General features: G+C 36.2%; 1 protein-coding gene across 5 annotated transcripts in view; it reads left to right on the top strand.

Moving 5' to 3' along the window:
• Nucleotides 1–25,071, top strand: part of LOC145684324 (uncharacterized) — a 100,836-nt gene extending 75,765 nt beyond the window's left edge. For 2 of the 5 annotated variants that reach the window (XM_081756522.1, XM_081756519.1), the window contains 5 exons: nt 2,475–2,753; nt 6,733–6,969; nt 9,556–9,723; nt 15,936–16,069; nt 24,749–25,071. In XM_081756522.1, the coding sequence (XP_081612648.1) occupies nt 2,475–2,753; nt 6,733–6,969; nt 9,556–9,723; nt 15,936–16,069; nt 24,749–24,809 (879 nt within the window). In that variant the 3' untranslated portion in view covers nt 24,810–25,071. Of the gene's footprint in view, nt 1–2,474; nt 2,754–6,732; nt 6,970–9,555; nt 9,724–15,935; nt 16,093–24,748 lie in introns of all 5 variants that reach the window. The other 3 variants (XM_081756520.1, XM_081756521.1, XM_081756523.1) reach the window with 3 other exon arrangements.
• Nucleotides 25,072–25,364: the final 293 nt, after the last annotated feature.

The following is a 25,364-nucleotide window of genomic DNA, read 5'->3' as shown; positions in this document are numbered from 1 at the left end:
GACAATTTTTGACTTACCTTCTATATTAATTATGTAGCCAAAATTCACTGGTGAAATCCTCACACCTAAGCAATGAAAAAAATCCATCTGAACATAAGGCAAAAAACGCGTTGTTTCAAAGTTACAGGATGCCGAAGTCGAGAAAATGGTCACTTTGAGTCTGCCAAGCTCGAAAACTATTGAGAGATATCAGAGGCGGTTAAAGAAATATTAGAGAAACTATCTAAATAACCATGTTTCAGAGTTGAGACGTATCGGCGCAACGGATTTTATAGAGAGAGCTACGGTATAGATTCCGCTCTTCCACGTCTCCCTCTAAAATCATGTGCGACGATACAATACAACTCTGAAACAATGGTACTTCTATGGAATAGTATATGTCAAATTCGTAAGACACCAATAACTACAAATAACTAACCCCAACACCTAACAGTGAGTCGTAATTGAGATTTTCGCAATTACAGTGAGTCGCAAGAATGTTTGAAGACAAGAAACGTAGCTATAAAATACGTAGAATCGTAGTAATTTGAATTATTAAAATACGCTGAAATTAACGGTGCTTATCATTTGAACGAGTTTGATTAGATATTAGAAGAGGGATAAAGACGTATTAATAAAAACATATTGGTTAAATCACTTGGAGTAACGGCTCACTTATGAGCCCAAGCCTACTCCAGCGCCATCTACTAGCGACCGGCTGAACTGCGTACAGCCTTCGGCGAGCACGTGGACAGCGCACTGCGACGCCCTATTCCTAACAGGCGCATTAGGAACTTTGCAGACCTAGTGAGTCCCCAGTTTGCCCCACTATGCTAAGTGGACGCCGAAAATTGGGAAACACCGGCCGGGAATCGAACCCGGGACTACGCAGAAATGAATTCAACTCTCTAACCACTAGACTATGGCTACGCAGAAATGAATTCAACTCTCGAACCACTAAACTATGTCTACGCAGAAATGAATTCAACTCTCGAACCACTAGACTATGTCTACGCAGAAATGAATTCAACTCTCGAACCACTAGACTATGTCTACGCAGAAATGAATTCAACTCTCGAACCACTAGACTATGTCTACGCAGACATGAATTCAATTCTCTAACCACTAAACTGTGGCTACGCAGAAATGAATTCAATTCTCTAACCACTAGACTATGGCTACGCAGACATGAATTCAATTCTCTAACCACTAGACTATGGCTACGCAGACATGAATTCAATTCTCTAACCACTAGACTATGGCTACGCAGACATGAATTCAATTCTCTAACCACTAGACTATGTCTACGCAGAAATGAATTCAACTCTCTAACCACTAGACTGTGTCTACGCAGACATGAATTCAATTCTCTAACCACTAGACTATGGCTACGCAGACATGAATTCAATTCTCTAACCACTAGACTATGTCTACGCAGACATGAATTCAATTATCTAACCACTAGACTATGTTTACGCAGACATGAATTCAACTCTCTAACCACTAGACTATGGCTACGCAGAAATGAATTCAATTCTCTAACCACTAGACTATGGCCACGCAGACATGAATTCAATTCTCTAACCAGTAGACTATGGCTACGCAGACGTGAATTCAATTCTCTAACCACTAGACTATGGCTACGCAGACATGAATTCAACTCTCTAACCACTAGACTATGACTACGCAGACATGAATTCAACTCTCTAATCACTAGACTATGTCTACGCAGACATGAATTCAACTCTCTAATCACTAGACTATGGCTACGCAGAAATGAATTCAACTCTCTAACCACTAGACAATGTCTACGCAGAAATGAATTCAACTCTCTAACCACTAGACAATGTCTACGCAGACATGAATTCAACTCTCTAACCACTAGACTATGTCTACGCAGAAATGAATTCAACTCTCTAACCACTAAACTGTGGCTACGCAGAAATGAATTCAACTCTCTAACCACTAGACAATGTCTACGCAGACATGAATTCAACTCTCTAACCACTAGACTATGTCTACGCAGAAATGAATTCAACTCTCTAACCACTAAACTGTGGCTACGCAGAAATGAATTCAACTCTCTAACCACTAAACTATGTCTACGCAGAAATGAATTCAACTCTCTAATCACTAGACTATGGCTACGCAGAAATGAATTCAACTCTCTAACCACTAGACTGTGGCTACGCAGACATGAATTCAACTCTCTAACCACTAGACAATGGTGTACGCCGAAGACATATTAAAACGGAGATAATTTCACAGACCGGAAATCGAAGAATATTCACAAATTGATTGTAAGATGATGAAAATCCTGCTTAATATTCCCTTCTCCATTTTAGTATGACAAAAGGGGAAGTAAAAAGTGGGGTATGTGAATAAGTATGATATTTTTTGACTTACTATTTTCGTCTTTTCTCTAAATTAAGTAAAGAATTTTAGTTTTTCTTTAGGTTAATTTATAACACCATTAATAATTTTTTGTCCTACAGCACCTATTTGCGGTACCAAATGTTAGTGATACAGAGGGTAAAGATAGTGGTAAACAAATGGAAAGTTGGTTAGAATTTGAATACGAAGGCACCTCGTCTGACATGATGCACATGTTCTTCAAAGATCTAAGATCTGTTGCGTTAAATATAGGGAAACACACGGAGATCTATGGACAAGAGGGTACCGAAGAGACAGAAAAATGTGAGGCATCACAAGAGTTAAGCCATGTGAAAGCAGAGAACTCGTCATTAGGTCTTTTGAATGCAGAGAACTCTTCTGTAAGTTAACGTAGAACTGCGAGCTTGCAGTAGCATAGAATATTCGGAGAATCAACATCTATTTGGATAGTGAAACGTAAAATTCAAGTACTTGATAGAAGCGCCGTATAGATGGCACCATTGTAAAAATAACAATTAATTACATCTGCTCCATTTTGCTCATACCTTCACTCCCTTTTCGACTTCCAAATTATTCTATATGTAAATATGGAAAGTCCGTTCGTCTGACCATCAACAGGTATCAGAATAAAAGAACTAAAGAAAAAGGTCAAAACATTTTTTTTTTTTTTGATACGGCTTCAGCGTCGTAAGAATAGTTTCTATCTCCTCCGTAAACCCTTTCTTCAAATCGGAAGTGGTAGAAATATACCATTTCCGGTTTTCTTGTTAATCGACATAGAGTACAACGGTAATGCGTAACAGAAACAGTTATCAACGCTAAATTCGGTGTCCTAAGAATAGGTTCCAGCTCCAAATTGAAATGAGCTCCTTTGTGGCTGAGAGGTTATCGTACGAGCCTTTGGCGTGGGAGACCCGGGTTCGATTCCCGACGGGAGCTCATATGGTTCGGATTCCACGTTAATCAGTCTATCCCGTCTCATATAGCCTCGCTGCTGAAAGGGATGTTACACTCAAAATCAACTCAACTCAAGTGCAAAATGAAATGAAATGAAATGAAATCTTTCAGTTTAACGTCCCACGATTATGCTCATTGAGGCAAGTAAATGAAGGTGGGAACATTAGTGGAATGAGAATGTGGGAGGAAACGGGAAAACCCATGGACACGATGTTGTCCACCACAAATTTACTTGATCGGAGATCGAACCAGGGATCCTAGGCACCAGAGGTAAGCGCTATATTACTGAGCCACGGTGCACACCCTCCATTATGACACCAGCAAGATGACAGTACATAGATTCCGACTCCAGTCTTATCGTCTACTACTACCGGAAATGGTAAAAGTTGTTCTAGTTTTTCTATTTCCGATTTCAATAGAAGAATAAGAACTGAGATGTAATCTACTTTTAGATCCTGAATATATATCAGTTTGTTGCCTCGTGTTACAGTTTTTGATCTATGAGAATCAATACTGGAAACGGAACTGTTAATATTTTTGCCCACTTCCGGTTTCATTAGATGAAGAAGACCGAAGACAACATTTTCTTGCGCCACTGAATTCATATCAAAACGCATGCCATATCTTACTGTTTTCGCTTTGTAGAGATCAATATTGAAACCGGAAGTGATAGTAGATTTCTTCTTTTTGTAGCCAGAAGATTTCTGCCACTTCTGATTTCTCAAACTGAAGAATTGAAGACTCCGATAGGTTATGAGCTCCCTCGTTGCTACATAATTAGCGCACAGTCTTGCACACGTGAGATCCGGGTTCGATTCCTAGTATGAGCTCATGCATTTTGGATTCCACGTTAAACTGTAGTTCCACGTCTTATAAAGCCTCGGGGCTGAAAGGACCATTAAAGTCCAATCTAAGCAACCACTCATATACTGCGGTAGTTTACGTCATAACTAAATTCTTCTGTGGAAACCAAAGGAAACACATGTAATCAAATTGAAAAACTAATTTGTTGTCTTGGAAACATGTCTAGAAGCTGCTTGGTTCATTTTCGTTGTGAGGGTATCAGTTGAGCACTGGTCGGACCTTGTTAATCTTCGAAGGCGCTCACCTCTACCATTGACAACTCGTAGCGTCCCGCACGCTATGATTTCTTGTCTGTCGAAAGTATTCCATTTGTTTCCTCACGATATACTTTGATTAGCAACGTACGAGAAGTTTTACAAATCTTGTAGGGTCAGAAACGTGAGCTCGATACCCAATAATCGTTCCTTTTTTTTTTTTTTTTTTTAATGGATAAATCACCTTCTTTCTCCTATCACAGCTCATATTGATCTATTTGGCAAGCAACTTATATTCGTTCTAATATATGTACAAAATTTCACCTTGACACGTGTCATTTTATTAGCTGATCCCGCATGATGTCAAGAATGTCTGATGGTTCTACAATGCTACTAATACTGGTTCTACTAATAGCTGCATGCATTTAAACAATATTGTATTCCATTTTTTTCTTAATTTATAGCTCCAAACTGGGTGGAAATGATTAGTCGTTATACTATTGTTGCTATTGATTTGATTTGATTTTGAGTTCAGCGCCCCTTTCATCAGCGAAGCTACGTGAAACATAGATGTACAGCTTAACATGGGGTCCGAACCACATGAGTTCGCTCTGGGAATCGAACCCAGGTCTCCCACGCCACGGGCGCTCATGCTAACCGCTCAGCCACGACGGAGCTCGTGCTGTTGCTATTATACGGTGCCATCTGTATTACGATTGTATCAAGTGCTTGAATTCTCCGTTTCACTATCCAAGTATACGTTTTCTGGCTATTCTGTAACAGAGTAGGCACTGTTGAGGATTATAGTGCTCCAGCAAGAAATTTATCTTCTCGCAGAGCTGCTTAGAATGTAAATTTAAGTGCTTATCATCTGCTATGCCAGACTGAGCTAATTTTTGTAGGTCGTATCCCACAAATGACAAGCTTCTGCTTGTAGTGCATTTTACACAAATCCTAGTGCCCATGTATAACATAGATGAAATCCTGAATTTTGTACTGAAGATAATTCTGAATGTTCTCTGATATTTTAATCTAGCAATTTGAATTGTGCTTTCAACCGTAGCAGCCCGTATACTTCATTCTAAGAGAAAATTATTCTCAACATCCCCTTTTGCTAATAATAATTATTATTATAGGTCTCTGTCTATTCCACGATGATCTAGATGTCTAGACAAAACACCTTTATGTTATACCAGGGTGTCTATCGGTCACGAAAGTCACGAATGTCACGAAAAAGTCACGAAATCAGAAAATGGTTATGAAAGTCACGAAATTTAGCTTTTTTTTTTTTTTTTTTTTTTTTTTTTTTATATAATAATAATAATTGTTCAAATGTAAGTGCAGATTGGAAAATTTTGTTCTATAAAACGTCAAAGTTCATCTTCAAAAATGTCTATGGTCGGCTTTAGACACTACCAAATCGCAAGCAAAGTATGTTTTAATCGCATGGATGAAAGTTCGGCCTAATTCGCACCCAAATTCGCTCTTGAAAATATTAGGAAATGTTATGATTTGGTAAAGAAAAGGTCACGAAAAAGTCACGAAATTTCATTTTGGAATTTTAGTAGACACCCTGTATTGTACGTTTTGATAGTAAAAACGAGTCTATAGTGTAGGTTGCAAACCTTTTTCTTAAAAATAAGATACTTTGTTACAATCTTGAATTTGAACAATGCTTAGATATAAAATATTTTGTTACAGAAAAAGCTTTAAAATGATTTCAGACTATTGAGAGATTGCAGAAGATTTCAAGGTATTTTGGTGTTTTTACTAGGCATATCAGGAAAATGAAGATACAAACGAAAACTAAGATATGCACAAAGTGTGTGGGACGCAAAGAAAGCTACACTTCTACAGAATCTATTTCTTCAAAGCACCACCATTGTTCAAACATTTATTCAAACGAAAAAAAAAAAGAAGTAGTTCAAGAATCGTAGAAGTCCGACGCCAGCGTATGGAACCACGTTGTGACTTCTTATTGACCTTATCGTCTTAGCACAGAGTCCACTTGGTCACATATTTCGTATTGTAATTAAGTTAGAATTTAAAGCATATTTGAACTGCGATTCTTCAGAGAATCGGAACTTCAGTGGTATGTGTTTCCCTAGTAGAAGCATTTTCTGTATGATAAGCTAATCTGTCAGAGTCAAGGTTCACCAATTAAACATTGTGAAATTTCGATCGTATGCAGATAGAGAGAATGTTGTTTTTATGAGTTTTATGGCTGTTATATCATAATGGATATATGAATGTAAAATACGGTACGATACTTTGTAACTATGTTTTGAGCTGAATATTATTTCCTTCGTTTTACTGTATAAATGCCTTTTGTTTTAATCCTTAGGAAAAGCCAATGGTTGCAGATAAATCGTGGGATGTTAGTTCTGTCTCTGGCTCTTGCAACACTGACCATTGTTCGCAATGGCTAATGCAACCCCAGCGGAGTGAAACCGACGCATCTAATAAGCATGAAGAAGCAGACGTTCCGAAGCGTGATGAGGGTACTGAAGAAAAATCAGCGTTGACACTTAATCAAAAACATACTGGCTCGCATTTGGAATTAAAGAGATACATTAAAGAGGTAGGTCGATCATCTCTGTTTCATTAATTTGAATTTACGATGTGAACGCAAGGTTGGATAGGACGAGACCTACAGTGTAAAATGGGATCGAAAGCACTATGATTCGAGATGCGTTATAGCACTACCAATTTTCTTTTTCTCTGGACTGGTAACAGATATGAGCGTGCTGTTTATTTAAAAATACTCGGGCGTTCGTTCCCAATGCGTGACAGAGATGGCAACACCATACGGCACACAGAACTCTAGTGACAGCGGTGAGAATGATGACTAGAGACCGGATTTAGGCAAAATGCCTATTCTTTAATATTAAAGATATGATAAAAAATAACGTTTTAAAGTTTATATGAGGATTATAGTTTCAATTTAAGCCAATTTTATTTTGCCTATTTCGCCCATTCCGGCCTAAATAATTTCTTTAGTGCCTAATATTGCCTCTTCTATACATTTTCTTCAAAATAAGCCTTTATTGGAAAAAATATATATACTTTAGTATTTCAAGAAGGATTCTGCCTCTTCTGAGAAATGTAAGTGTTGTAGTGATAAGATGTCGTAAAATTTCGGACTGCTATGTATACTGCTAAAGTGCAGTGAAACTTCGGACTGCTGTGTGTACTGATAAAGTGTATAAAACTTGGATTGTTGTGTGTAGTGATAAAGTGCTGTAGTGAATGTATTTACCAAATATACGAGGGTTGATCCAGAAATAAGATTTCCAAAGGACTCCAGCCGCATAGGAAGGTGCGAGGTGAAATCTGGAAACACTGCTGTGCGCGCCTATTCCCCTACTCTCGATTCCGCCCTGTCGCACTTGGCTGCGCGGCTCAGTCTTGGCTCAGCAGCCGTTCGATATGGAAGTACCTATTGTTGCTCCTGCCAAGTGCGAGATTCGTTCCATAATTCGCTTTTTGCACGCCAAAGGGACTCCACCCGTGGACATTCATCGTCAGTTGACAGATACAATCGCCGGTGAGGACGACTGACAACCGGTGTAACGCTGCTTCACGACAACGCCCGTCCAGGACCTTTTGACAAACTTTGGGTGGGGTGTCTGTTTGTAAAATTGATGGGAATCTTTTTCTGAATCAACCCTCGTACATGAAATACACGTCAAGCTTCGTTTTTATATATACTGTAAAAGAAATTAACAAAGTTATGCTTCTAATATCCTTTCAACATTATCTGTGTCTTGAATTTAGTTTTTAATTGTATTGAGTATTTATCTTCATTATTTCGAGTTACATTTTAGTACCTATTTTAAATGCCTATTTTTAATTTTAAGTGCCTATTTGCTGCCTATTTAAGAGATTTTTAATGCCTAAACATCTAGCCTCTAGTGATGACAGTTTTGATACTTACGATATTCGTAAAAACAGTGTGTAATCATTCGTTTTTTTCCATATGCGTGGTGCCTTTGAAAACGTCATCGCCAACGAACGCATTTGAAATTCTGGGCCTCGCACATGCCGGTCTGACAACATAATCGAACGAATGGAAAACGTTATTTTGGAATGAGTGTGGAACACTTCGCCTCCAAATTTGGTATATCCGTGGGATCTGTGCACACAATCCTACATAAAGACTTGAAACTGTGAAAAGTGTCCCCCAGGTGGGTGCCACAAATGCTGACGAACGACAACAAGGTTGCCCGCGTGGCATGTTATCAGACCATGTTGACCCGTTTCCGTAGCGACTATTGACTGTTCCCAACGATGAAAGACGCTCTCCGTGGTCGCACATTCATTAGCCGGGCCGCTATTGCATCAGCGATTTTCTAGTGGTCAAATCAGACACCTAAAGGTTTGCTGCGGCCATGGAATCATGGCGTCGGCGTTCTGAAAAAAAAAAAAAAAAAAAAAGTATACGGCTACAGGGAGATTACGTCGAGAAGTGACACAAGGTTCATAGTTTTTGTGTGATTAGTTAGTGAGAGAAGAAATAGGCATTATAACTTGAGTGCACCTTATACCAAACGAACATGTGCTAGCCACTGGACTAGCGAGGGGGCGAGGCTGTTTGCAGTTTCACTCGTAATTCTTAGTGCTCAGTGTCTATCAGTATAACACACATACGAATTATTACTGTGTTTTCGTCCGATCTTAAGCCCATGTTGCAAAAGGAGGAGGGGACTCCCATGGTGAGCCGTGTTTCCGCCCTTTTTACAGATTCATTCTTCGTAGTGGGGAAACAACGCTTCTCGCAAAAACACCTTATACTTTATAGTTGTATAGTAGATGCGTACGGGAGAAACATCTTACTATACCGGGGAAGGAGAGGCTAGTTCCATCTCCCAAATGAATAACTAACACGTGTCGTTAAGTTCGGTAGTGTACGCTATGCCTCAGCGCTAAAATTGAGGCCGATCCTGTTGGGGGAGGAGAGGCATGTCTCCTTTAATACACTTTTTTGATGTACTTTTCTCAAACTGCCCTCCCTCTAATGTTTTCTTCAGACTGTCGTCTCTTCTATAATACCTTCCTCAGATTCTCGACTGTTCTGTACTGCCTTCCGTAGTGTATATCCTGAATATAATCTCGTCCTGTATTTATTTGTGTATATGTAATTTAATTCTTTTAAATGTCGTTGCAGCTGTTAAGTCGAACTCCTGGAGAGTTATCAGAATCTGCTCTGGATGAGAGTTTTAAGAAGCCAACGATGCTGAGGAAAGAACAGCCTCAACCTCAAAGACAGGAGGAGAAGAAGAAGAGCAGAAAGAAAGAAATTCCTGCCCCTAAGTGGCAGAAAGTGCCTGAAGCTGTAAGTAAAATTTTTACCTCGTCGAACTAATACACACTGAATATATATAGTGCGGCAATTAGGAAACGAAACTGATTCTCTTGCTGCGAAGTTAGTTTCGGCACGTGAGATTTTCATAAGAGTGAATCTTGCGTGTAACCTTGAGAACATGTGTAGAAATTTCCAGCTCGATCGATCACCGGTGTGACGCGTAGAGACTAGAACAAAGAATGAACATCAAATTTTGTGCGCGCTTAGGAAAAACTCCAATTGAAAGATTTGAGATGTTGAAAAAGGATTATGAGGACAATTACCTTTCTCGTTGTCGGTGCTTTTGAATAACGTAAGGGATTCAGTGCTGGAAGGGAATCTGTGTAAGATGACGAGCACCCAGTTCCAAATAAGTCTGTCAGGACTTAGGACAAATTATATGATTGACAAAGTTCAGAATGTCATTTTGAATGACCGAAATAGAAGTCTCAGAGAAATATCGGATCTCGTGTGGGTGAATGAGACAGTGCACCAAATAATAACTGAGAATTTAAAAGAAAAATAAAAAATAAACGGAATCTATGTACACGTTTCGCTCTCCATTCCTTAACGGAGGAGCAGAAATTGGAAACATAATGCAGTGATCCTTCAAGTTTTGGGCCAAATAAAGTGTTTGTGTGATATCTTATCCAGCATACTTGTCACACTTCTTCCTCTGTGATTACCTTTTCCCCAAATTAAAAGTACCACTGAAGGTTAGTTTCTTTTGATGATGTGCCCACCAACCAGAAAACAATGACGAGGACCTTGAACCTATTACAGTCCAGGACCTTCAAAAATCATCCCTTGACTTACTGGATCATATAAAGCTGTCTCCTGTAGTCGAAGTCGAAGGAGGTTGCTAGTTCGAATGAAACAAGGTAAGTTGGATCTACTTGTTATTCTTTCATTTTTCACAGACCAGTTTCGTTTCCTTATTGCCGCGTATACAGTAAAACTAGTTTGATTATTACAAAACCATACATAAAGAAGCAATAAATAATTATTTTCGTACTGTAATCATGTAGAACTCTGTGCTAAGCGAATACTGTTCTCTCTTGTGGAACGGGAGACCCGAGCTCGATCTCTAGTTAAGAGTGCAAGGTTTGGATCCTACGTTAAGCTTCAGTCCCACTTCTGAAAAGGGATGTTAAAATTCAAACAAAGATAGCCTTATTTGTAATTTTATGCCAGGGGTGGCCAAACTTTTTGATTCAGTGATCTGCCTCAGGCTATGAAAATCTTTGGCGCGCAATCAATGTGGAATTGTAACTGGCACCCTTAATTTACCCTGGCATTCTTTTCCCTTAATTTACTTTTAGGAAAGAAGACAGAGTTATATTTTTTTGTGAAATGGAATAATGCTTTTCTTTATCGGAGTCCTGCACAACAAACACTCATTTATCTTTTGTCGTAACAAATGACAAATAGTTTTCCAATTCTTCATAGAAATAGTTTCTTTCCTCCTTTCTTATACGAAATAATTTTTCCTTCATTAAAACTCACTTAAAAACCAATGATTAGTGATTTTCAGATATCACTTCGCGATGTACCCGATACTCAACAAAGATTGAACAGTCGATTACGATCGACTGTTTGGCCAGCCCTGCTCTATACCATGTACAGAATATGATCAAAGCCACGTATTTGTTATAATGGACACAAAATTAATACCAATAGTAGTGGAAGAAGGGACTACCAAAGGGATGTGTTCGGAACACGGAACCTCAGCGGTTAGAAATCTTTTTTCTTTTTGTCTGTTACGTGGTTCCAGTTTCCATTAAAAAAAATATATGACTGTATGGAGAAAAGCCATCGTATCTGTGAGTTTTTAAAAGTCTCAAGTTTCTTCCTACTAAGTCATCATTTCACCAACTATGATCAAACCTCTTCAGTTAACCACCTGTTTAACTTGGCCTCATTGAATGGGTGTAAAGAACTGGTTAGTATTGTTGAAGTTGCGGGTTCGAATCTGGTGATTGGCATTTCTGAGTAGATATTTTTTGGACGTTTGTCCTTCAGTTCCAATAGGCGAATATGAAGATGGTACATTTAAAATATCTAGGTATAGGCACTAGTCCACTTTCTTGGAATTCTTCCCATTATCAATATTGGGGGCGCGGTGGCTCAGTGGTAGAGCGTTTACCTCCCGTGCTTGGGGTCCCTGGTTCGATCCCAGCTCGCACCGTGTGGACTTTGTGGTGAACACACACCGTGCTCGTGGATTTTCTCGGGGTTCTCCCGTTTCCTCCACTTTCTTCATTCCACCATTTCACTCATCTCATCATCACCATCTCCTTTAGCCTAACCGGCATAACCGTAAGACCTAAAACTTAAAGATTTCATTTCATTATTATTATTATTATTATTATTATTATTATTATTATTATTATTATTATTATTATTATTATTATTATTATTATTATTATATCGAAGGTGGTAGCCATAAAACACATACCGAAGTCTAATGGTGATAATATCAATGATTGTAGGCCTATTTCTATAATGAAGGTTATTCCTAAAAGTTTTGAAAAAATAATGTACAACTATTTGTATAGCACTGTCTGTGATAAGTTAGACACAAATCAACATGGGTTTATAAATGGTAAATTAGTTATTACAAACTTGGCAGGTTTTGTGCATAGTCTGTTTTCTTGTTTTCTGTTATGCGATCTGGTGGTCAAACTGATGTTTTTTACTTTGATTTTGCAAAGGTGTTTGATGAACTGCTCATCATTTTTTAAGAAATGCTGTAAAAGTACAAATTATCAAATCACATAATAAAATAGCTAGATTTATATTTAAGTAACAGGAAATTTAGAGTTAGGTATAATGGCTACACTTCCTCTATTTATAACATAACATCTGGAGTACTGCAGGGTGCTAACCTGTGTCCCTTGCTGTTTTTATTTTATATAAATGATTTATCTAATAAGTTAACCTGTAAAATTTAAAATATGTTGATGACATTAAAATCTTACTGTTACAGTTAATTAATACTGTTTAATATCAAGTTATGTTCGAAGAAAATATTGATATATTAGCTAAATGGTCAGAGAAAAATTTCTTACCTTTGAATATTGCCAAAACTGTAGGTGTGACTTTTTCCAGGAAAACTGATCTTTTGTCTTATAAATATATAATAAGTAATGAGGAAATTGAATTTTGAACTTATGTTTAAGATCTAGGAATAATATTAGATAACAAATTATTGCCAGAAAAAATTAGCAACGTTAAAACGACTTTGCCGTAATTTTTAAAATATTAATACTTGCAAAATTCTCTACATGTATAATGTGAATTCTCATTTGGAATATGGTACGGTGATTTGGGACAATAAATCAAGTATTTTGTAAATATTATTGTCTATTCAAAATAACTTCCTAATTTGGTTAAGATTGAAGTTTAAAGATTTTAAAGATATGAGTTTGTCTAGTTATATCCAAAGAATTGTATCTTTTGTCTTTAGCCGATAGGCGGTATATTTTTTTTAAATAATATTTTTCATGGAGGTTTAATTATTGATGGTTTAGTTTCCGTAAGAACTTCTTACCGTTACACTAGAAGTTTTATTCCTTGTTGTTTCTAAAAGCTCCTTCGTGGCTAAGCGATTAACATACGCGCATTTGGCGTGGGAGACCCTGGTTTGATTCCCGGCGGGAGCTCATGTTTGGATTCCACGTTAATCAGTAGGTCCACGTCTCATATAGCCTTGTTGCTGAACGGGACGTTAAACTCAAAATCAACTCCTTTTGTCTCGGAAGCTTCTATTTTGAAATCATTTATTTATAAAACCATTAATACTGCAATTAATTTTCTTTCTTTCGTAGATATTTTTGAAACTAAATTTGTTAAAGTTCGTTCACAAGTTATTCAATTATTAAAGAAATTTTAATGTTACCCATTTAATTTAGTGTAGTACAATTTTAGAGTTTTTTTTTTTCTTTTGTGAAGGTTGTTAGTTCTGAATTTTAATCATCTCTTTCTTCTTTTTCTTTTTTGTTGTTGAATGATCGGATACTGCATGATGTTATTTTATTGTAGTTAATATGATTTTTTTATTTATGATATGTGATATTTTATTCCTGTATATAATCATTTCTAAGTTTATTGTATGTTGATTTTTATTATTTCGACTTCATATGCAACGAATGTGCAATTTGCCTCTTGTCTAATATATTCTGTCACATTGTTGTATGGTTTTGGATGCGTGTCAAGGATACGATGCAGCTGATACGAAATCATTTCATGACCGAAACTAACTGATCTGTTCCAGTATTTACTAATCTCCACGTACTTTTTGTATGATGAATGTTACTATGAATACAGGGATGGAGTAGCCATAGGGTCTTCTCTCTCTCTTGTCATTGACAACTTCTACATGGAGTGGTTTGAACACGAAGTTCTCGATGCGGCGGTTCTTAAGCCGTCTTGCTTCTGATGATACTTTTGCTATCTGGCCACATGGTCCTGAAATACTACAGGATTTTCTGGGATTTCTCAACAGTCGTCACCTTAAATTAAATTCTCCATGGAAGTGAGCAGAAGGGATGCCTCCCCTTTGTTGATATTCTTGTTCGCCGTAAACCTGATGGAACATTAGGACAGAGTGTATATAGAAAGCCGATACATACGGATCTTTATGTCAACTCAAGCAGCAGCTTCCATCAGAAGTCACAACGTCTTACAGTGGTAAATACCTTGTCCCAGAGAGCAGTCTCTGTAAGTGACTAGGAAAGCGTACAAGAAGAATTTGACCATCTTCGTTCGACGCTACAAGAGAATGGATACAGTCTTGCAGATATCAACATGGCCATAAAAAAGGGCCGTTACTTCGCAATACAAAGTGATCAAAAATGTTAAGAGTGAGGATTATCTTTCTACTACCATATTGCCTTTCATCGGCCGCACCTCCGGCAAACTCAACAGAATATTTGCCACACATGGGATAAGAGTTATTGTTAAACCTCTAGCCAGCATCTGATCATTACTCAAACCAGTGAAAGACGACCTTCACCTGCGTACTCCTTTGTATACTATATACCATGTGAATATGACAGTCACGTTTTCGGTCTCTCCATTACAATTCCTGAAGATGAGTGCGATGTCTGCATTCGAAACGTCGGATGTCAATACCTTCACCTTGGTGATAGCCCGAGAAGACTTAATTTATTGACGGATTATAATGCCTTGCTCAGACTGTCTTCCCGTCCCTTCTCTAGTACTTTTCTCAGACTTTTCTTTTTCTAGTGCCACATTAGACTGTTCTCTCTTCTTTGGTGCACCCCTCACACTGTCTCCTTCAGGCTGTCTTCCTTTTTTAATGTCTTCCTCAGATTGTCTTTCTTTTTGTAATACCTTCGTCAAAATTATGTCTTCTATTTTTTAATATTGTCATGTTAGTGTCTTCGCTTTCTGTAAGATCTTCCTTTAGCTGTTGCTCTTCTAACACCTTCCTAAAACTACCTTGTTTACCCGGTGTCACAGAAGTAGTGACTCATTCTTTGTATCCTTGATGGATCGGTGACTGGGAAGACGTACTTGAACTTACTGGAGGAGTCTGTGGTACCGCTGTTGCAGGAGAGGGATGATTTTGATACATTGTAGTGGCAGCAAGACTCTTCTTTACCACACTTTGCCCGGATTGTCTGTGACTTTTTCAACAACACCTTCCCCGGGCGATGGATTGGTCCTCAGGGAACAGTGGATTAGTCACCAGACCTCACCCCTCCCGTCTTCTTCCAATGGGGACGTTTGAAGGAAAAGATATGTATGCAAGACCCATAAACAGTGTTGCGGAGTTGACGGCGCGAATCACCGAGGAATTCAACAACATTCCTGTTCAGATGTCCCGAGATGCGTGCAGATATGTGCGTCTCCGGATGCAGGCACGCATCGATGTTAATGGTCACCACGTGGACCTCCAAATGGAGAATAGGGATTAGATACTCTAAAGCACTTGATTTTTTTATATCATTCCTCTGTACCTACAATTTTGTTTTATGCTATACCCTGTAGTGTCTTCTTCCAAGAAGCGAGAACCGTTGGGAAGAGGTACCATGACAGTGCTGAAACGTGAAAATAATTGAATGTTTTTATTGTATATATAATCATTGTCTCAGTAGAACTTGTACAGCACATAGAAGCAAGTCAGAATACTCCGCACAGTGCTTTTATATTATTACTTCTTTTTTTAATTGCAGGACTCTCAACTTCCTACAGTTAGCGGTGGAAGACATATTAGTGCGCATGGAGTACCTTTGTATGAGTCAGCGAAACAACTGCCTAGTCAAAGCGGAATCTCTCGAGAAGGAAAACAAGGCAAGCCTCCGTGGAAGTAGGTTAATCATTGAGAAGCAGGTAGTCAGCAGGAAAATTGTACTCAAAGTATTATGCCTTAATATTCCATTAAGTTTATGCAGAGTTCCTTTTGTGCCATGTTATTTCAGTCAAAATAATATAATCAGAGAAATCACATTTTAATAATAATAAGGCATTAGGTGCATTTGAAAGTATGATACTATAGATATTTTGTAAATTAATGCAGTAATACGGTGTTATATAAGCATATGCGATTGTATTTTGAACTTCTTGCTGATCTTAAACTTAGAAAATGCCTTCGTTACCCATGTTTTATCATCTTCTATCAGACCATTGTCTCGGAAAGAAGCTTGTATACAAGGATTTTACTCGGAACTCCCTTTCTTTCCAATCTCTTTTTCGGTGTTCTGTCTCAGTCACTCATTTTTCAACAATAGATTTCCATCAAGATAAAGTACATACCGTGATATTACATATAATTGCTAGTCTTTCGTTTGTGACGGCACCTTTTTGCTGTCATACTCCTGTATATTCTTGCCATCTAAAATATAACTTAAGATAATGTAGCTACTCATAGTATGAGGTCTATTTTGTTTCGTTTCATCGTAGACTTCAGTCATTTAGCGGGCTTCTTTAAATGCAGGCGTTAATTTACGTTGCAAATTCAAAATAACTCCTTTCTAAAGCTCTTCCACTAATAATCGTATCTTGTAAACAACAGTTCCAGCTTAGTTTTGGTTTCTTGTATACAGTCTGAAACACGTTTCGTAGAAGCAAGTGCATCAGACATTCAATGTGTACTTACTTGCATGCAGTATATTTTGTCACTCTTAATCAGATGACTAAATGTTTATCATTTCAACATTAAGAATAGATCGCATGGTGTTTCGTAAATTTGAAATTAAATTTCTTTACGCTTTTAGTTATCTTGTTCAGAACAGTTTCCATGAGGCGAACAATATTCATCTTTCTTCCCAAATGAATTGTATCGATAATAGTGACCGATATAGGATGCTATTATCTGAAGATTTTAGCTTCAAGTCTCCGTAATATGTTTCTTACTATTACGCCATCAAAGTATTTGCCACAAGCAGAGGTACATGGTTTTGTTACTTCAGCCAGCGTTGCCAGTGACTCAAGAAAGATTAAAGAAAGAAAAAAATCTCAATTCATGACAGTGATTTTAGTTGTAAGAATACGAGGGTCAGTCAAAAATTAGTTGCACTGCTTAAGAAGATAAAACAGGATAGAAATTTTACAATAACTTTATTTGTATTGTAAAATTCCATTCACAGTCTACTTTTCAATGCAATTATGTCCGTTATTTAAGCATTTGTCGAGGCGTAGTAGAAATTTTTCTATGCCTTCTGCAAAGAAATCCCGTCCAATGCCCGATAACCACACTACCATGAGAAATACCCAGTACATTTTGCGATTTCGTCTGTTGTTATGCGTCTGTTTGCAAGAATTGCATCCAATCACGCGAGCAGCGATTTCCGAATTTGTTGCAGTTGATGGTCTTCCCTCGCGCTCAGCATCGTCAATATCTGTACGTCCATTCTGAAACATCTTGCACCACTTCCCGATAGCTTGACATAGCATTGCATTTTCACCATACACTTCGTGCAACTGACGATAAATTTCAGTGTAGTTACACCTTGTCGCTATATATGTATATATATAAAACTGCATGCATTTTCAGTTTGGACGCCATTTGAATCTGTCGAGACATGTTTACGACTGATTATCAGCACACCTCCACTTGCCCCGAGAAAGCCGCTACGTCACACGATACAGCTACATGTCTACAGTGTTGCCACACAGTTTCATCAAAATAGCCTTTGGCTGAAAATATTTACAAAGAAATGCAACTAACTTTCTGACTGACTCACGTACAAGCAATACTTCCATTTAAAATTGTTAATTTGGTTATCAGTTTGCCACTTTTTGATTTTCTTTTACAAAATCCATATTTAAAACTTAATGTTTATAATGAGAGTGCGAGTAGATGTTCTAATGCCTTGTAAAACTATTTACCAGTAATATCAATGTTTACATCAGTAAACATTGTTCTTATATTTGCAACCTATGAAATGTAGAAGTTGTGGCCGATTGGTGGCAAGAGATAGAAATTAGTAAGTGGATTTTCATTCAGAATGTAGTGTAGAAATCGAAAATTCATACTCATTTTAATAATGTGTGCGTACTAAAGATATTTCAAAGTAAATAAATTGTACTTGCTTCTTCCTAAGATGGATAAATATACAAATGGAAACAGCAAGTACCTTTTTTTGTTTGCTGAAATTCAATTTAAAATCTTTCAAATTATCGTATCATGTCGTTTCAGAGGGCATTTGTATTTTGTGTAAAGTAATAGGTTTGTAAATATATAAATGCTATAACTATATTCTATAGCCAAGCACAGAGAGTATAAAAACAACGAAGAAAATTTATCTGTAATCATAATTAATAATTTGTATGGCTGCTAGTAAAGTTAACTGGTTCGAATAATTATAAAATTTGTCATTATTGAGACTTTTCAATGTCAGTAATTGTTTCAGTTAGCAACAAGATTTTTTTAAAGCTAGTAAAGTATGATGGATTCAATATTTACTTTTAAATACTTTGCTAATTATGTTTTCGTAGTTGTATAGAACATTGTGTTAAAAGAAGCAACAAATAATCAAAAGAAATGAATAAAAAGATAGAGAAAAATAGATATTTTTGTCGAAGCGAAGGGAAGAAGGAGAGAATTCCTTTACTTTCCAGTTTTTGTCAGTTTCCTAGAGTGTTTACATACGTATTTAAAAAAAGAAAAAAAATGTTCAACCACACATTTCTTTCATATATCTTATTTCCAAACTTATTCCCAAAAGTAACCATCGCATTTGTCGTCCTTTTTTTAAGATTGTATCGTCCATGCTTTTAAAACAAAGCTCATTTCATAACATTTGTAATAGATTATCAAGTGTATGAATTCAAAATGTTTAATAGAGATTGATTCGAAAAATTATTTACACTTACACCACCACATTTATTTAATGAATTGTAGTATAGGAAGAGGTTATATTATATCTAAATGGAAAGAAAATGTCGCCATCTTAAGTTTCATTTCAAGATGACATCTGCCAAGTAGCATGAGATACCTGATGTGAAAAACATTCTTCTCGGGTACATGAGGTCTACATTTTCTTTTGCTGTAGCACAGGCGTCTGGTCCACTTAGACAGCTTGCAAGATTCGTACATAATTTGGGTGGGTTATTTCGGAAACATATATTAAGTCGTCTTCGCTCTACAGAGCACAAAGTCCCTTCACTATCTACATCGCTGTCTTGTTTTCCCTGAGTCGCCATTTTCTTTTTGCTATATGGCGATCTTGTTTCCTCTAATACGGAGGCACATACATAAATTACTAGCATCATACAACACGAAATAAAATGTGGACAGTTATGTCCAGCAAGGTATAGTTCATTATTATATTTCAATTCACTAGAAAAATGGAATAATGCGAAACTGTAAGGATCCTTCTCAGTTACCCTGTAGTATTCTTCCAGAGAGTGACGACCCTTGATGAAAGTCACTTTGCTAATAATTTAAATTTTATTGGTACGAACTAAGGGAGCGAGGCTTACCTAATGTACTAATTCTTGTACGAACTAAGGGAGGAAGTTTCACCTAATGTACTAATTCTTGTACGAACTAAGGGAGGAAGTTTCACCTAATGTACTAATTCTTTTACGAACTGAGGGAGGAAGTTTCACCTAATGTACTAATTCTTGTACGAACTAAGGGAGGAAGTTTCACCTAATGTACTAATTCTTGTACGAACTAAGGAAGGAAGTTACACCTAATGTACTAATTCTTGTATGAACTAAGGGAGGGAGGCTTACCTAATGTACTAATTCTTTTACGAACTAAGGGAGGAAGTTTCACCTAATGTACTAATTCTTGTACGAACTAAGAGAGGGAGGTTAATCTAATATATTAATTCTTGTACGAACTAAGAGAGCGAGACTTACGCAATGTACTAATTCTTGGACGACCTAAGGAGGGAGGCTTACCTAATTACTAATCTTGTACGAACTAAAGGAGAAAGGCTTACCTAATGTAATAATTCTTATATATAACTTTCTGAAGCTGTATGTAGCTTTCCTCCTATGACTTGTAGCAAGAAAATTTAAATTTTTAACCGATGTGATTTCTCTTAAGAATTGCCCGCCATTGCTTCCAGATATCACCATTTCATGTTTGAATGTTGTCTAATACTACCGAGTAATTTGAAAGAGGAATATGCAATTTTTGTTAATTTTCCTCTAGAAGTATCTTACGCTTTTCTACGAGGCGCATCCAGAAAGTAACTTATTTTTGCAACGATACAGCTGATGATGGATTTCAGTCGGCACTATGTCCTGCTCGCATTTCACACGGAGCGGGAGCTGGAATAGGAACATACATCTTCAACCATTGCCACGACGACACTGAACGCACCAGGGAAGTTCCGCTGGCGCATGCGCCATGCTAGGACCGTATTCTATCATGTGTATGAAGTCTCTTCGCGCAACATAACGGTTTCCTAGCTATGGGATCCGTGGGAAAGTTACTATTTGGATGGGCCTCGTATCTTACGCTTTCCTACCAGAATATAAAAGAACTCGCCAATTGTTTGTTTTCTTAGGTTCTTATGGAACGAAAGATAAGGTTCATGTTTATATATATATATTTGTACATAGTGTTTTTACGATGTACATCGTTCCTCAAAATTGTGGCAAGTTGAAATCTCAAAAAATGACTGTAAAATGAATTAGTAAAGTAATATAAGTATGCAGTAAGGTACTGAACCGCTGTGCGGCAGAATGTCGAAATGCCTTTACGTGACAAATATATATGACAATCTTCCAAATGCAGTTGTACACATCGGAGTATATATTAATTTTAGGCTGAATATTCTGTATCTGGCTTTTAAATGCCGCTTGTCCTCCAGTAAAATATTGCAAGCCATTTAATAATGGGTTATTTTCAATATAATTATACAAGAAACAAAAAAACTTTTGATATTTAGTGTAACAAGAAACCCCAGCAAATGCGTCTATTTTTATTATATAGCAGTGTCTACAATACAAATGATTATAGAAAAAAGAATTTATTTGTATTTAGTTTCCCATGTAGTTTATACTATCTTCTAGCTACTGTACTAGTCATGGCATTGATTAATTCCAAATATTTTCTTCATAGATATAGAGAAATTTAAGAGAATATATATATTTTTTTCTTTGTAAGAAGATAGGGATTTTTAAAATCTGGTGTAACAATAAATTAATTAAGTTCCTAAGTGCAATATATTTGCCAATCGTGCCAGTGGTATAATATTTTGATTGTGTGGTAGTAGTTTGCATTAGATTGGTAGTTATGTTGTTAAAAACTTAAGCTATATTTTGGTATTTATGTTATTATGCTTATATATAGGCGTTCTAATGAATATCATTCAAATGAATTATTTAATTTCTCTATTTTATTTCTTTTTAAGTTGTACAACAACTTTTCTGTATATTTTATTCATGTTCTAATGGGTTCATTGTCAAGTTCTGTAGATAAACTCAAAAGCTATAAGCAATATTATTTTATTGTTAGATGCAAAGTATTCAGAATTCACTAATTTCATTTTAAAAGTTGTAATTACAACTTTTTCAGTTTAAACCGAATTCAGGTCTGTATTGAAAAATGTTTAGTAGAGTAAAAATCAGTTTAATTGTATAATGTGACTTGAACTAGTGACTAGAACTATATAAATTTATACAGGGTGTTTCAAAACAACACCGACAACGTTTTGGAGGCGATTCCTGACACCAAGGTAAGACAAAAAGTATAGACCAACGTGGGTGCACAAATTCTTCCTTTCGGAGTCATAAGCTGCTGAAAACACGGAAAAATGAACTTTAAAGATCCAGTGCTCCAATACTATAGGACCTACCATAGTCGGGTCAAGGCTTTATTTAGGAACGAGTATGTGCCCTATCCAAATATCCATGTCTCGGAATTCTAAGGTGCTTCCGTAACAATTTTTATAGCGGAAGTTTGGCTACTGGCATATAATTTGAAGTACTCACTAACTACCTCTATAAAAATTGTAAGGAAGTACCGCAGGATTCTGAAACATTGATATTTGGATAGGGCACATATTAGTTCCTAAATAAAGTCTTGACCCGACTACGGTAGATCCCATAGTATTGAAGCTATGGACCTTTAAAGTTCATTTTTTCGTGTTTTCGGCAGTCTTTAACTCTGAAAGGAAGCATTTGTGCACTCAGGTTGGTCTATACTTTTCGTTTTATCTTGGTATCAGGAATCACCTCCCAAACGTTGTCGGTGTTGTTTTGAAACATCCTGTATATTAGAGGAAGATAACCCCTACTATCATACGTAGTTTCTCACATAATTTATACTGTCTGTTAGTCTGTGTACTAATCATGGTATTGACTAATTCTAAATATTTCCTTCATCATGAATCAGTTGTATTTTTCGTCCAGAAAGAAAGCTTTCATTAAAAATTTTCTTCAACACTTTTAGCATGATCCATCAGTTCTTCACACTCCCCTCTATGGTCCTTGAAGGCTGATAAAAGTGTGTAAACATTTTCAGTCTTTCATAACTGCTCGCCATAAATTAATATGGCGACGTGTGCAGAAATTAAATGACTTCATAATTAAATGCTTCATTCTTAACTACATTAAAGAAGGCCAACGAATAACGGTATTACAAAAAAAAAAAAAAAAAAAAAGTTTAATCAAATTGTGTTGTAAATAATATTATATTTTGAAAATATAAAAAGTGATGAGTTATTTAGGTGCACTAAGAAGAAAAATGTGTTTAAATGCGAGTTAATATCATTAAAAACTGATACATAAATTATTTGCAGATTCAGATACATCAGTTATCTTCAAAATTAAAACTTTTGACACAAGATCCACGCATTAAAGAATCTCAATAATTAGATACGTTAGAAGTACAAACACATGAAAAAAAAAAAAAAAAAAAAAGTAGGAATTTTTAACTACCCGAAGAAGACAATCCGAGTAGTTTTTGAAATATTGCAAATGTTTAAGCATTTTATCTGTTGTGAGGAAACATGGAGCTAATTGCGAACAAGTGTTGCTTACTTTTTTTAAAAGGTAACTATAATACACCAGTAATCAAAGTATGCTGAGGGTGTGCAGAAGTAATTGAACAATAAAAATGATATGTACTTGTAAATTTACCAACATTAGTCTCTCAATAAGTTCCATCCAATTTTTTGTAGCCTAGCGCAACATATTTTCGGATAGCGCAGAAAAAAAAAAAAAAAAAAAACGGGAGGATACAGTTACACTAAATTTTGATGAAAGAACTGAGTCTCCTTGATCCTCATCCTGTCCATTATTAATTTATACTTTTTGAGTATTACTTACTTAAAGTTCTGAGAGAACAGCTAGAACATCAATACATATATAAAAAACCGTAGAATAGGTTCAAGGACAATGTGGTAATTGTATAATTTAGGACTGGTCTTCTAAGAAACCATAACTGATGCAACTAAACTTTGATAATACCGATTACGGAACTATTAAGTTTCTTTCACTCACACTTACGACTGGATATGTTGTATTTCCTTGGAACTTATAAAATCTCGAAGTTAAATCAGTTGTCATTATCCTCCATAAGAAGAGGACATTTCCCCATTTTCTTAAAAACCCGGCAGGACCATTTTACGGCTGGAAAGAGAGGACATGTCCGGGTACAGCGAGGACGCTTAGTAACCGTGCATTTACTGTGCGATGGCGCAGCAAAGATTCACTCTGCGTGCATTGCATGCGTACCCTGATCGTGTGGACAGTCTTGATGTTAAACAACTTCCTATTATAATTACGGGTTTATTTAAGAAGTATCTAATAAAGGTTTTGAAATACTAAAATAACTGTTCTTAACAGATTTTATTGTGCTGAAACTTCCCCTCTTCCATTATATTTGTTTAACGATTCGTATTTCTTTCGGCTAAACGCTTAGTTTCAGGTAACTTACCAACATTGCAAATATTAATGCCACCTAACATTAAGAAAATTCAATGTTAAGTGTAATGTCAATTCAAAGTGTAATATAAATTCGCATTCACGACCCTACTTTCTTGTCGATACATGAAAACCAGACCTTATTTCGATTGCAAGTCATTTCGAAAATAATTTTAACTATATGCTAAATTTGAATCTACGTTCTATGCAAATATAATGTACACTCATATCCAAAATGATTGTCGCATATCTATAACTGTCTTTTGGAAGAATATAATTTGATAATGATTTTGTAGGTACTTTTAATACTGATACTATTTGTATAATCGAGAAATGTATATTTGTGGTAAATTTTATAGGAAAAGAATTATAAATACAAAAATTAAAATGAGTAAAACAAATTGTTTCTAAATGGACAAGAACGTTTTATTTTCGTTTTATTGTGCTTATTTGCTACTCTTTTGACATGAAATTTGCCACATACATGTCTTTGCCAATAATACACATACTAACATTATAAGAAATACCGGGCGAATTCGTTATCAAATTTTATTCATACAACAACATATTTATAGACATGCGACAATAATTTTGGACATGAGTGTACATGGTACTCTTGAAGAATACAACACAATTAATAAATTATGTTTTACAGGGACAGTAATAACCTGGGTTTGACTATGTATGAACAATGGGAGGATATGATATTTCATTAGTGCCACAATAAATAAAGCGTGTATAAACTTCCATTACTGAGGAGATTTCGTACAATCTGTTTGTGACTATTTTGTGAGATGGCGTTTTTGATTGTATGAGCAATATCCCAAGTGTGGGCATTCCATTGTACAAAGTATGTAGTTCAGAGATTAATGATTGTAAATGTTTGTACAAATAATGAAAGTTCTGTTGTTATATTTTTGTATATTTTACAATTCAAATGTATGTTCTTTTATACATAATAAAGTAATTTAAAAAAAATGTCTAAATTAGTTTTATTAGCGTTTTTCTTTATACCTTTTTAATATCAATACGTGTTAACAGGTATATAACTTGTCAATGATTACAAAAATGCAAGTACTAATACAATAATAATATAAATGTAATTATGCGAAAACAAGTACAGGTTCAGTAATTATAGGAATACACGAAAACAATCAGGTTCAGTAATTATAGGAATACAATTACCAATACAATAACAATATTCACGTAATCATACAAAGACAAGTACGTGTTCAGTAATTATAGGGATACAATTACCAATACAATAATAA

Source organism: Thermobia domestica, chromosome 4, assembly GCF_964235325.1.
Source record: "Thermobia domestica chromosome 4, izTheDome1.hap1.1, whole genome shotgun sequence".
Lineage (NCBI taxonomy): Eukaryota > Metazoa > Arthropoda > Insecta > Zygentoma > Lepismatidae > Thermobia > Thermobia domestica.
This window is presented reverse-complemented; position numbering and strand designations above follow the sequence as displayed.